We start from the raw sequence: 13,815 nt of genomic DNA, 5'->3' as shown, positions 1-13,815 counted from the left end.
AACATCGTGAGTTGTGGTACGCCCATATTTTCAATAAAAGAAACCTTTATATGTTTATTTTTCTTCACTATTTGGTGAGTGAAGTACGCTAATTCAGCTCCTCACATATAAACTTCACATTTGGTACATGTCAAATCTACACATGTCGCACTTTCTTCTCCTTTTATTTTGAGTACATTTTACGAGGAAATATCTTCTGCTTCAAGCAAAATATCCTCTGCTTCAAACATCACTAAAAGATACCTTTATAAGCGTCACATCAGCGTAGACAAACGTGAGTTTGGTACGCATACGATATCTTGCACATCTGCTCGAAAGAAATTCTAGAACCACATATTGTACACATTGTAAAACCTTTATTGTTCTGTTTATCTTTTTTTTTGGATCATCACGAACATATATACGGCAACGGACATAAACGGCCTAGACTCCAATATAACTGAAAAGGGACACCTTCAACAAAAAGAGGACTATAAATATCTGTAGTGTGCACCCGTTATTCCTCTACTATCTGCTCTCCTAATATATTTCTCTTTCAATGGTCCTGGTGACACAGCTCAACACTGGGATGTAGGAGGGTCCGAAGGAGCCAGGCACCTATCCTAAAGCTTTAGAGGGTAGGCTCCTCCCCTACTGCATCCCAGACTCTTCAGTTCGTGTTAGGTGCCCACTGGAGTGGGTGCTATTCTAAAGGGCTGCGGGAGCAGCCGAAGAATTAGAGTAGTTATAGTTTTTTATTATTTTATTAACTTTTCACTCTAGCTAGGTAGGCACAGTGTGAGGATTCTCATTAGTGAATCCTCACACTGCTAGCGCAGCAGGAGCTGACAGAAGCGCGTCCTGTCAGCTCACTGTGCACAGGGGAGACGCTGTCTGGCCTCCCTGTGCAGCGCTTACAGCTTCTTTTAAGAAGCTGCCTGGGCTCTGGAGCGCTCTGAAACCGGCTTCATGCTAGGTGGGGATCATGGGGGACAGGCGCTCCGTGATGGCGGCGGCCATTTTCTGCGGAGCTTACACACTGAGCTCCTATATGAGAGGACAGCAGTGTGTTAAAGGCATGTTCCAAGTGGTCCCCAGCTGAGGGGGAGATACTGGAACTAGGAGATCCTACTAAGGGAGCGGCTGTCTGGGGGTGGTTGGCGCCAAAAGTCACAGACCCCGCAGCAGCAGGGACTTGGTGTCTTCCCTCACTCTGTTTTGGCGCCATTCGGAACGCTTGCAGCGGAGCTGAGCTGGCTGACAGATCCTGACAGAGTGATTGGATTTCCTGGGCATCATTTTCCCCATTCTGAAGATTACAGACAGCTAAGTGACTGAGTACATTGGCTCAGTGTAAACGCCTGTACATTTTGCGCTGTGACTGTGTTATATTGTGAACATCATGTCTGTGCATCAGTCTGTGGTTTTGGGGGAGGGAGCCCCAGATACATTGAGCGCTTGCAGTGTATGTACACTGAAATTTATACCTGAGCAGATGGCCAAGGGGGGCTTGTGTATTGCTTGCGCTGCTGTGAGACCCATGGGGAGTGAACCCCAGAGGGTAGAGCAATTGGAGCCTGTGTGGGCCAGTGCCCTGGGCAGGTCTGTGAATGCTTTAGTGCAATTGCTGGACAGACAGAGTGATGTCTTGGTAGATTCTCAGAGAACTATGTCATCATCTCAGCAGTCCTCGGGCTCCTTGCCTCTTACCCAGGCAGATCCTGCTTTCCTACAGGTGATGCAGGATACTGCAAAGGGGATCAACAGGTTTAGTGAATTGCTAGACAAAATTGATGTTGATGCTGTGGGGACCCCTAATAGGTCCTACTCAGTGCCTTTAATGATTGATGATGAGGATGGAGCATATGCAGACATTCCCTGGGAGCAGGGTGATGATTCTGAGGATTCCTCAGCCGCAGGGGTGGAGGATTTGATTACTGCTGCTAAACAGGCGTTAAATTTGTCTGTGGAAGATAAAACTCCTGCAAAAGGTGTTTTTAAGCGGCAGCCTAAGGAAGCTGTTACCTTCCCTTCAGATGAAGGTTTACAGGATTTATTGGAAGGGGCTTGGAAAACGCCCGATAAAAGGCTGCTGATGTCTAAGAGATTCTTAAGTCTGTACCCCATGCCTGAGTCTCATGTGGATCTCTGGGAGAAAGTTCCAGTGGTTGATGCTTCTGTGGCACGTTTGTCAAAAGCTACTGTTTTACCAGTGCAAGGGGGAGCAGCTTTTAAGGACCCTGTAGACAAAAAGCTGGAGGGTAACCTCAAAGCAATATTTGAAGGGGTGGGATACACCCTTCGTCCTCTGATTGCTTCAGCCTGGGTCTCTAAGGCCATGATTGTGTGGGCTAATGATTTGTGCACTATTTTACATGCTGACCCTTGTGTGTTGTTGCTTGCGGAGAAGCTGAAAGCAGCAGCAGAGTATGTGCTGGAGGCTGAGGAGGAAGCTCTCAAAATGGCTGCTAGAGTTTCCACAGTGTCTGTCAATGCCAGGAGAGTGCTCTGGCTTAAGGTTTGGGAGGCAGATAATGAGTCTAAAAAGGCCTTAGAGGCATTAGCTTTTAAGGGAAAGCTGTTATTTGGATCTGAGCTGGAAGAGATTATTAAGCAGGCCACAGGTGGCAAAAGTACCTTCCTGCCTGCCCCCGCAGCAAAGCAGACATCAAGATTTTCTGCTTTCAGGTCGTCCTTTCGGCCCTCCCCTAGAGGAGGTGCGTCCTTTCGAGGACAGTCATTTCAGTCCTCCAGGGGTAAGGCCCCAAAGTCAAAATTTGGTTCCTTTCATAAGAAACCAAACACCAAAGGAGATGACAAACCCTCCGCATGACTGCCAGGGGATTTGCCCGGCGGTGGTCAAGGTGGGGGGGCGTCTGTCACAGTTCAGGGACGCATGGGCATTGTTAGACCAGGATTCCTGAGTATCAGACATTATAGCCCAGGGTTACAGAATTCTCTTCAAAGGTCTTCCTCCGAGAAGATTCATTCCCACACCACTACCAAAGGAGGCTCGGCTCCGTACAGCTCTTTTGGGTGCGGCTCACTCTCTCTTAGAGAAGGGGGTGGTGATCCCGGTCCCCAGAGCGGAGTGGAAAAGAGGCTTTTATTCCACTCTGTTTCTGGTGCCCAAACCAGACGGGTCTTTCAGACCAATTCTGAATTTAAAGTCACTGAATGTCCATTTGTGGGTAGACCATTTCAAAATGGAATCTCTACGGTCAGTGCTACTAAGCCTGGACCAGGGAGAATTTTTGGCGTCCATGGATGTCCAGGACGCGTACCTTCATGTTCCTATACACCCAGAACATCAGGCTCTGTTGAGGTTTGCGATAGGAGACCTGCACTTGCAATTCCAGGCGTTGCCCTTTGGACTGGCCACAGCGCCAAGGGTATTCACCAAAATAATGTCTGTAATGGCGGCTGTGCTTCGACTGAGGGGAATCACGGTGATACCATATTTGGACGACCTGCTGTTCAAAGCGGAGTCAGCAGACATGTTGCAGAGTCACTTGGCAGAAGCCATTAGTTTTTTGCAGGCTCACGGCTGGCTTTTAAACTTACAAAAGTCTCAGTTGGTGCCGTCACAGAGACTCCAATTCCTGGGAGTTGTTCTGGATACCCACCTACATCGGGTATTTTTACCAGAGGCAAAGGCCAGGGATCTGGCTGCCTTGGTCCAGGAGATTCTCGGCTCTCGGAGCACATCGGTATGGAGGTGCCTCAAGCTGCTGGGGAAGATGGTGGCGTCTTTCGAGACGTTGCAGTTCGCCAGGTTCCACTCTCGAGTGTTCCAGTGGAACATTTTGACGACTTGGTCAGGAAACACGCAGACCATGAAGTCAGAACAGATAGTGCTGTCTTCAGAAACTCGATCCTCCCTGAAATGGTGGACAGAGGTGGATTCCCTTCAGTGGGGTCGGTCCCTGCAGTCCTGGAGCTGGCTGGTAGTCACTACCGACGCCAGTCTCAGGGGCTGGGGGGCAGTAGTCTTGGACCTGCGTCTGCAGGGCTTGTGGACTCCAGAGGAGTCTGCCTTACCGATCAACATCTTGGAACTGAGAGCTGTGTGGAAGGTGATTTCTCTGGCGGGAGACAGGTTACAGAGGCTCCCTTTAAGGATTCAGACCGACAACGCCACAGCTGTGGCATATCTGAATCACCAGGGAGGCACACGCAGCAAGCTGGCTATGTGGGAGGTGTCCAGAATCTTCTTGTGGGCGGAACAGAATGTTCCAGCATTATCAGCAATATTCATACCAGGAGTGGAAAATATAGAGGCCGACTTCCTGAGCAGGGAGGAGCTGATGGAAGGGGAATAGAGCCTGAACCCACAAGTATTTCACCAGATTACTTTGAGGTGGGGAACCCCGGATGTGAATCTGATGGCATCCAGGTTCAACCATCAGGTGCCCAGGTTTTATGCCAGGACGAGGGATCCACTGGCAGAAGCAGTGGATGCCATGACTATCCCCTGGGACGGGAATCTTCTTTATGTTTTTCCGCCAGTTCCAATGCTGGCAAGAGTGCTGAAAAAGATACAGGCCCAGGCGATTCCAGTGATTTTAGTGGCCCCAGATTGGCCAAGGAGGTCCTGGTACTCGAGGCTTCAGAGATTGTCTGTGGACTCGTGGCGTCTACCTCTGAGGTCATACCTTCTAAAACAAGGACCTTTCAACCATCTGGATTCAGCTCGATTAATTTTGACAGCCTGGCTGTTGAAACCGCCATTTTGAGGAATAAAGGATTCTCAAAAGCGGTGGTTAACACAATGATTAAAGCCAGAAAGTCAGTGTCTTCTGCAAATTATTATAGGATCTGGAAGACCTATATTCGATGGTGTGAAAGACAGAAGTCACACACATCACGCTTTAAATTGGCAAAAATGTTGGAGTTTTTGCAGGATGGCTTTTCCTCCGGGTTAAACCTTCAGTCACTCAAAGTACAGATCTCGGCCTTGTCAATTTACTTCCAAAGAAGGATTGCATTATTACCGGAAGTACAGACCTTCCTGCAGGGGTTGTCTAGATTGAAACCTCCCTACAAGCAACCAGTAGCACCATGGGACTTATCTCTGGTTCTGGAGTGTCTTCAAAAGGCACCTTTTGAACCATTAAGGTCGGCTGACCTTAAATTCCTTACATGGAAACTGGTATTTTTGTTGGCAGTGGCGTCTGCAAAAAGAGTATCGGAGTTGGGAGCATTGTCATGCAAGTCTCCCTTCCTTATATTTCATGATGAAAGGGCTGTCCTTCGGACAGTACCCCAATTTTTACCAAAAGTAGTCTCTGCTTTTCATCTAAATCAGGAGATAGTTCTGCCTGTGTTTCAACCCCCAGAGGGTTCAAGGAAAAGGGACAAATTGAGGAATTTGGATGTTGTGCGCGCCTTGCGCGTTTATGTGGACAGAGTTAAGAGTGTCAGAAAGACTGATACTTTGCTTGTTTTGTATGACATACACAAGATTGGTTGGCCTGCTTCTAAGCAGACCATTGCTAGGTGGTTGCGCTCTGTTATAGCTTTTGCATATACTAAAGTTGGTAGGCCTGTGCCGGCCAGGATTAATGCGCATACCACCAGGTCGGTTGCCACCTCTTGGGCGGTTCGACATGGGGCAACAGCTGAGCAGGTTTGCAGGGCTGCCACTTGGTCATCTGTTCATACCTTTGCCAAATTCTATAGGTTCCATGAGTTCGCGTCGGAGGACGCATCATTCAGGCAAGCAGTGATGAGAGCTGCAGACCTGAGCGTACCCACCCAAAGGACCGGCTCTGGAACGTCCCAATGTTGAGCTGTGTCACCAGGACCATTGAAAGAGAAAAAGGGATTTTTGTAAGAACTTACCGTTTGAATCCCTTTCTCTGATATGGTCCTGGTGACACAGCGATCCCTCCCTTACGCTCAGTAAGTATGCCAGGTTCATGACGTTTCATGTTATATGGTTAAAAGTTATTTTTGAAAAATGTGCATATAATGTGTGCAGGCGTTTGTACTGAGTTAATGTATTCCAGTGGCTTTGAAAGATTGAACTGAAGAGTCTGGGATGCAGTAGGGGAGGAGCCTACCCTCTAAAGCTTTAGGATAGGTGCGTGGCTCCTTCGGACCCTCCTACATCCCAATTAGGGTGGCCAATCCCGGGATCGGGATCGGCGGGATCCCGGGATTTGGCCACAAAATGTCCGGGATTTCAATCCCGGGATTGGACTATCCAATCCCGGGATTTTGGGATTAGGCCGCGCATGCGCAGTCTAATGCCGTGCAGCGTCTGAGCAGTCGCTCAGACGCTGCCCGGCTGTTCCCGACCCTGTGTGTGGCCTGCGCAGCGTGATTCGGTCATAGGTCACGCTGCGCAGGCCGCAGCGTGGAATCCCCAGCATCCGGAAGACGCCTCCCACGTCATACCCGACGCGCCTCCCAGCCGCCGCGTCATTCCCGATGCCTGCCCCGCACCCCTGCCGCCTTCCTCCGCACCTTTGCCGCATGCCCCCGCACCACTGCTATCAGCACCTCTGCCACCTGCCCCCCTCCACAGCTCAAAATGTAAGTAAATGAGGGGGTACAGCGGCAATATTCTTTTAGGGATGCCAATCCCGGGATCCCGGGAATCCCGGGATTGAGCATTTTTCAATCCCGATTCCCGGGATTGAAAAAATGCCCCGGGATTGGCATCCCTAATCCCAATGTTGAGCTGTGTCACCAGGACCATATCAGAGAAAGGGATTCGAACGGTAATAGTGTGTACACACGGTTCGATATGGCTTCCGATGTTGACGATATCGTCAACATCGGAAGCCATATCGCATACATATCGCATACTGATTGTATGCATTGTAAGGGCTTCCTAGCCCGATGCGCGCTCCCGTTTAAGGAGAGATCGGAGGGGAGATAGCTGCCCACTCTATCTAGCACAAATCGCAAGCATATCACATGCATCGTATGTGCCTTGCGATATGCTTAAGATGCGATGTGCTATACGATTTCCAGGGCCCTGTCAGTCATCCTGATGTTAAGTCAAAATCGCTTAGTCAAAATCTTAAGCAAATCTTAAAGGTGCGTACCCACGGTACGATTCATGTTCCGTAAGATATCATATACAATTCCCCAGAAAAGTCCTGGTGGTTAAAAAGCATAAGATTTGTGCTTAAAATAAGGTACGATGTGCATAAGATATAGCAAACGATCTGACGTCACAGCTATACTACACTATACTATCTTATGCTTTCTAGACAGAATTGGGTTGCATGTTCACCCGATCAGCTCCCTCCCATACGACCTGCGGGAGCGCGCATCGTACGTCGGATAGTGCATACACACGGTAAGATATAGTGCACTATCTAGCATGCTATTCGAAACTGGCTAGATAGTGTGCTAGATTGTGCACTATATCTTACCGTGGGTACGCAGCTTAAGGCACATAGGAAATCGCATAGCAAATTGAATGGTAAAAAGTCAAAATCTTAAGCATATCTTAAGGCATATCTTAAGGAGTAGAGAAAAAAAAAGGGAAAAGTAAAAAATCGGACAAAACATCGAATCGTACATCGGATCGCACAGAACATCGAACCGTGTGTACACACTCTAAGTTCTTACAAAAATCCCTTTATCGTATTATACCTGACAGAATATGCAAATGAGGGATAATCATAGGGGCATCATTACCAATACCCCTATCTTATATAATACCCCCTATACTATAACCCCGGGGTAATCCTAGAGGTACAATACCCCCTATACTATAACCCCGGGGTAATCCTAGAGGTACAATACCCCCTATACTATAACCCCGGGGTAATCCTAGAGGTGTAATACCCCCTATACTATAACCCCGGGGTAATCCTAGAGGTACAATACCCCCTATACTATAACCCTGGGGTAATCCTAGAGGTATAATACCCCGTATACTATAACTCCGGGGTAATCCTAGAGGTATAATACCCCCTATACTATAACCCCGGGGTAATCCTAGAGGTGTAATACCCCGTATACTATAACCCCGGGGTAATCCTAGAGGTACAATACCCAGTATGCTATAACCCCGGGGTAATCCTAGAGGTATAATACCCCCTATATTATAACCCCGGGGTAATCCTAGAGGTATAATACCCCCTATACTCTAGGTAATCCTAGAGGTACAATACCCCCTATACTATAACCCCGGGATAATCCTAGAGGTATAATACCCCTATACTATAACCCCAGGGTAATCCTAGAGGTATAATACCCCGTATACTATAATCCCGGGGTAATCCTAGAGGTATAATACCCAGTATACTATAACCCCGGGGTAATCATAGAGGTATAATACCCCGTATACTATAACCCCGGGTAATCCTAGAGGTATAATACCCCCTATACTATAATCCCGGGGTAATCCTAGAGGTATAATACCCAGTATACTATAACCCCGGGGTAATCATAGAGGTATAATACCCCGTATATTATAACTCCGGGGTAATCATAGAGGTATAATACCCCCTATACTATAACCCCGGGGTAAACCTAGAGGTATAATACCCCCTATACTATAACCCCGGGGTAATCCTAGAGGTACAATACCCCCTATACTATAACCCCGGGGTAATCCTAGAGGTACAATACCCCCCTATACTATAACCCCGGGGTAATCCTAGAGGTACAATACCCCCTATACTATAACCCGGGGTAATCCTAGAGGTATAATACCCCCTATACTATAACCCCGGGGTAATCATAGAGGTATAATACCCCCTGTACTATAACCCCGGGGTAATCATAGAGGTACAATACCCCCTATACTATAACCCCGGGGTAATCCTAGAGGTACAATACCCCGTATACTATAACCCCGGGGTAATCATAGAGGTACAATACCCCCTATACTATAACCCCGGTGTAATCCTAGAGGTGTAATACCCCATATATTATAACTCCGGGGTAATCATAGAGGTACAATACCCCCTATTAATGGGAATGAGTGTAGAACGGTGATTTCCACACTGGGATTCTACATCGGCAGGATCCTCGTATGTCTATATTAGGCCAATGTATCTAGAGAAAGCATTTTATGTGTCGGTACAAGCCAGATGTGCAGTGGACTGCCGACACCTTGTCGCCCTTTACATGGCGTCTTGCACTCATGAGCACCACATGGCGCGTTTCACCAAACACACTGCTGAAACAGATCCACTGGGAAACGCTTCAGCTCATAATACAGCCGAGAAGAAACGTGAAAACTCTTCTGTGTTCTAATCACTTAATGATATTCTGTATTTACTTCCAGGGCATCCGTGGTGACAAAGGCACAAAGGGGGAAATGGTAAGAAACCGGCACTAATAATGTACATTGTAGCATTCTATTCATTTATGGCAGCTGGGATTCCGGATCATACGTGTGTTGTATTGTAGCCAATGGCGGTAGGAAAAGCGGTGGCAGCTTGTCCTCTCCGCCTGCTGTGGAATTACCCTGACATACGCCCTTATTCAGATCTGATCACAGTCTAAATTTGTTCTTAAAATGGGCATGTGCACTGCAGGTGGGGCAGATGTAACATGTGCAGACAGAGTTAAATATGGGTGGGGTGTGTTGAATCTGAAATCTAAATTGCAGTATAAAAATAATGCAGCCAGTATTTACCCTGCACAGAAACAAAATAACTCACACAAATCTAACTCTCTCTGCACATGTTACATCTGCCCCACCTGCAGTGCACATGGTTTTGCCCATTTTGAGAACACATTTTTACTGCGATCAGATCTGAATAAGGGCCATTGTGTACATCACATGGGAGGAGGGTCTTGTTACATCACCCCTTATTACAGAAGGTCAGGTCAGGAGTTCCTACGGGACCCGCAGTGACAAATAGTCCCACAGCTGATAGTTGACAATCACTCGTACACAGTGGAGGTGTCACTGTGTGTAAGCATTGAGTCACTTCAGGGCCTTAGCAGTGAGATGGGGCTGTGCTGCTGTCAGTGAGGCGGGGCACATGTGCTGCTGTCAGTGAGGCGGGGCACATGTGCTGCTGTCAGGGAGGCGGGGCACATGTGCTGCTGTCAGGGAGGCGGGGCACATGTGCTGCTGTCAGGGAGGCGGGGCACATGTGTTGCTGTCAGTGAGGCGGGGCACATGTGCTGCTGTCAGTGAGGCGGGGCACATGTGCTGCTGTCAGTGAGGCGGGGCACATGTGCTGCTGTCAGTGAGGCGGGGCATATGTGCTGCTGTCAGTGAGGCGGGGCACATGTGCTGCTGTCAGTGAGGTGGGGCACATGTGCTGCTGTCAGGGAGGCGGGCACATGTGCTGCTGTCAGTGAAGTGGAGATGGGATGTCAGTGAGTCGGGATGTGCTGCTCTCAAGGAGGTGGGGAAGTTCTGCTCTCAGTGAGGCGGGATATGCTTCTGTCAGTGAGGTTGGGATGTGCTGCAGTGAAGGTGAGATGGGGATATGCTATTAGTGAGGCGGGGGGGATGTACTGATGTTAGTGAGATGGGGATGTGCTGCTGTAAGCGAGGCGGGGGTGAGCTGCTGTCAGTGAGGCGGGGGTGAGCTGCCATCAGTGAGAGTGAGATGTGCTGCAGTGTGAGTGAGATGGGGATGTGCTGCAGTGAGTGAGATGGGGATTTGCTGCTATTTATGAGGCAGGGGTGTGCTGCTGTCAATGAGGCTGTGCTGCTGTCAGTGAGATGGAGATGTGCTACAGTGTGAGCGAGATGGGGATGTGCTGCTATTAGTGAGGCGGTGCGGATGTGCTGCAGTGAGATATGCTGCAGTGAGTGTGAGATGGGGGATGTGCTGCAGTGAGTGAGATGGGGGATGTGCTGCAGTGAATCAGATGGGGAATGTGCTGCAGTGAGTGAGATGGGGAATGTGCTGCAGTGAGTGAGATGGGGAACGTGCTGCAGTGAGATGGGGGAATGTGCTGCAGTGAGTGAGATGGGGGAATGAGCTGCAGTGAGTGAGATGGGGGAATGTGCTGCAGTGAGTGAGATGGGGGAATGGGCTGCAGTGAGTGAGATGGGGGAATGTGCTGCAGTGAGTGAGATGGGGGAATGAGCTGCAGTGAGTGAGATGGGGGAATTAGCTGCAGTGAGTGAGATGGGGGAATGGGCTGCAGTGAGTGAGGCGGGGTGGATGTGCTGCTGTTAGAGAGATGGGGATGTGCTGCTATTAGTGAGGCGGTGCGGATGTGCTGCAGTGAGATGTGCTGCAGTGGGAGTGAGATGGGGGATGTGCTGCAGTGAGTGAGATGGGGAATGTGCTGCAGTGAGTGAGATGGGGAATGTGCTGCAGTGAGTGAGATGGGGAATGTGCTGCAGTGAGTGAGATGGGGGAATAAGCTGCATTGAGGGAGATGGGGAATGTGCTGCAGTGAGTGAGATGGGGAATGTGCTGCAGTGAGTGAGATGGGGGAATTAGCTGCAGTGAGTGAGATGGGGGAATGGGCTGCAGTGAGTGAGATGGGGGAATTAGCTGCAGTGAGTGAGATGGAGGAATGAGCTGCAGTGAGTGAGATGGGGAATGTGCTGCAGTGAGTGAGATGGGGGAATAAGCTGCAGTGAGTGAGATGGGGGAATGGGCTGCAGTGAGTGAGGCGGATGTGCTGCTGTTAGAGAGATGGGGATGTATTGATGTCAGTGAGGCGGGGCAGATGTGCTGCTGTCAGTGAGATGGGGGTGAATAGGAAGGGATTTGTTTGCAAGAGGCAAACCGAAAGACAAATGTGCCTTTTTGGGCGCACTCTTTTATTGATCAAGTATAAGATATGATTGATTATCTAAAACATCACTTTTATTAGACTCTACACATAACAATTAGGAAGCCTTACTAGCTACTATTATTGAACAGTCATATCCACATTGTACCTTTACTGTCAATAAAATACATACATACATACATACATATTCCAGTAGACGTGACATTTTGTTAGCCTTGGCACATCTCCATGCCCTCTATAAATTCTCAGCAGACATGATCCACATAGGCCCTAAATTGGCTGCCTCGGTCTCTCACAAATAATCGTCTATAAGTCGCACATACTTTTATTATGCATCACATCACATGTTGTTCATTTTTTTACTTTTTTTACATTTTTATTATTAAAATATAAATTTTTCACCTTAAAGTCTCCAGAAGCAGCGTGAAAAAGTCCTCCCACAACCGGTGGCTCCTGTGTATCTGCTGTTTGAACACTTCGCCTATGTTACCAACCAACTATTCGCTAGGAGTCTCCGGTTACTAAGTTGGCCCCTAATTGGCACTGTTGGAATCTGGTCAGGGTTTAAGGTGTATAGGTAACCTCGCGGCAGTAGTGTCAAATGAGAGTAACAGGTTGGTTGTATGGGGGAGCTAGGGTACAGATCACTTCTGCTTTCCAATCCAGTACAATGTGTCCCCTGATGCTTCGCAGTATTGCCGGGATAACACTAAGGACTGGGAGGATGAGAGAGTGATGACATTGGTGGATACCAGTAGCAGAGTGTCAGATCACATGACCATTAGACTTCTGCTTTCAGGGATCTGTCAAGACATCGATGTATGGTTGTGGGAGCACTTTTTCACGCTGCTTCTGGAGACTTTAAGGTGAAAAATTTATATTTTAATAATAAAAATGTAAAAAAAAGTAAAAAAAAATGAACAACATGTGATGTGATGCATAATAAAAGTATGTGCAACTTATAGACGATTATTTGTGAGAGACCGAGGCAGCCAGTTTAGGGCCTATGTGGATCATGTCTGCTGAGAATTTATAGACGGCACGGAGATATGCCAAGGCTAACAAAATGTCACGTCTACTGGAATATGTACAATCTTTATTTTATTGACCGTAAAGGTACCATGTGGATATGACTGTTCAATAATAGTAGCTAGTAAGGCTTCCTAATTGTTATGTGTAGAGTCTAATAAAAGTGATGTTTTAGATAATCAATCATATCTTATACTTAATCACAGGGGCGTAACTATAGCACCGCAGCCCCCGCCACCGCGGGGGGGCGCTGTGCATGTGGGGGCGCCGGTGCTATAGTTAAACCCCCCTCAATCCCCCGCAGACTTACCTATCGCGCTGGTCCCGGCGGCTCCGTTCTTCTGCTGAGGACCACCACAAAATGGCCGCCCCCCATATAGCACACAGTTCTCTGAAACTGTCTGCTGTATGGGGGCGGCCATTTTCTGGTGGTCCTCAGCAGAAGAACGGAGACGCCAGGACCAGCGCGATAGGTAAGGCAGTGGGGGATTGAGGGGGGGTTTGTATGGGCGGCGGGGTAGGGGTGCTCGGCGGGGCGGCGACGGGGGGGGGGTGCCTCCCCCTAGCGGCAGGGGGGCGCCCAAAACGTAGCTACGCCACTGCTTAATCAATAAAAGAGTGCGCCCAAAAAGGCACATTTGTCTTTCTGTTTGCCTCTTGCAAACAAATATCTTCCTATTCAGTCACAATACTGAATGTGTTGGGCGCACCACCAATCCAAGACTACAACAATTGTTGAGAGTAGTCCAACATATTGGTTCAACTGATGTATTTTTGGAGATTTTCAATTTGATGATATAAGTCTGTGCGGATCCAATACCCTTCTCAGTGAGATGGGGGTGTTCTGCAGTGAGAGTGAAATGGGGATGTGCTGCAGTGAGAGTGAGATGGGGATGTGCTGCTGTCAGTGAGATGGGGATGTGCTGCTGTCAGTGAGATGGGGATGTGCTGCTGTCAGTGAGATGGGGATGTGTTGCTGTCAGAGAGGTGGGGTGGGTGTGCTGCTGTCAGTGAGATGGGGGTGTTCTGCAGTGAGAGTGAAATGGGGATGTGCTGCAGTGAGAGTGAGATGGGGATGTGCTGCTGTCAGTGAGATGGGGATGTGCTGCTGTCAGT

General features: G+C 48.5%; 1 protein-coding gene across 2 annotated transcripts in view; it reads left to right on the top strand.

Moving 5' to 3' along the window:
- Positions 1-13,815, top strand: part of COL24A1 (collagen type XXIV alpha 1 chain) — a 395,453-nt gene that overhangs the window by 358,653 nt on the left and 22,985 nt on the right. For both annotated transcript variants that reach the window (XM_083157902.1, XM_083157901.1), the window contains one exon: positions 9,239-9,274. In XM_083157902.1, the coding sequence (XP_083014028.1) occupies positions 9,239-9,274 (36 nt within the window). The remainder of the gene's footprint in view (positions 1-9,238; positions 9,275-13,815) is intronic.

Source organism: Crinia signifera, chromosome 8, assembly GCF_055691185.1.
Source record: "Crinia signifera chromosome 8, ASM5569118v1, whole genome shotgun sequence".
Lineage (NCBI taxonomy): Eukaryota > Metazoa > Chordata > Amphibia > Anura > Myobatrachidae > Crinia > Crinia signifera.
This window is presented reverse-complemented; position numbering and strand designations above follow the sequence as displayed.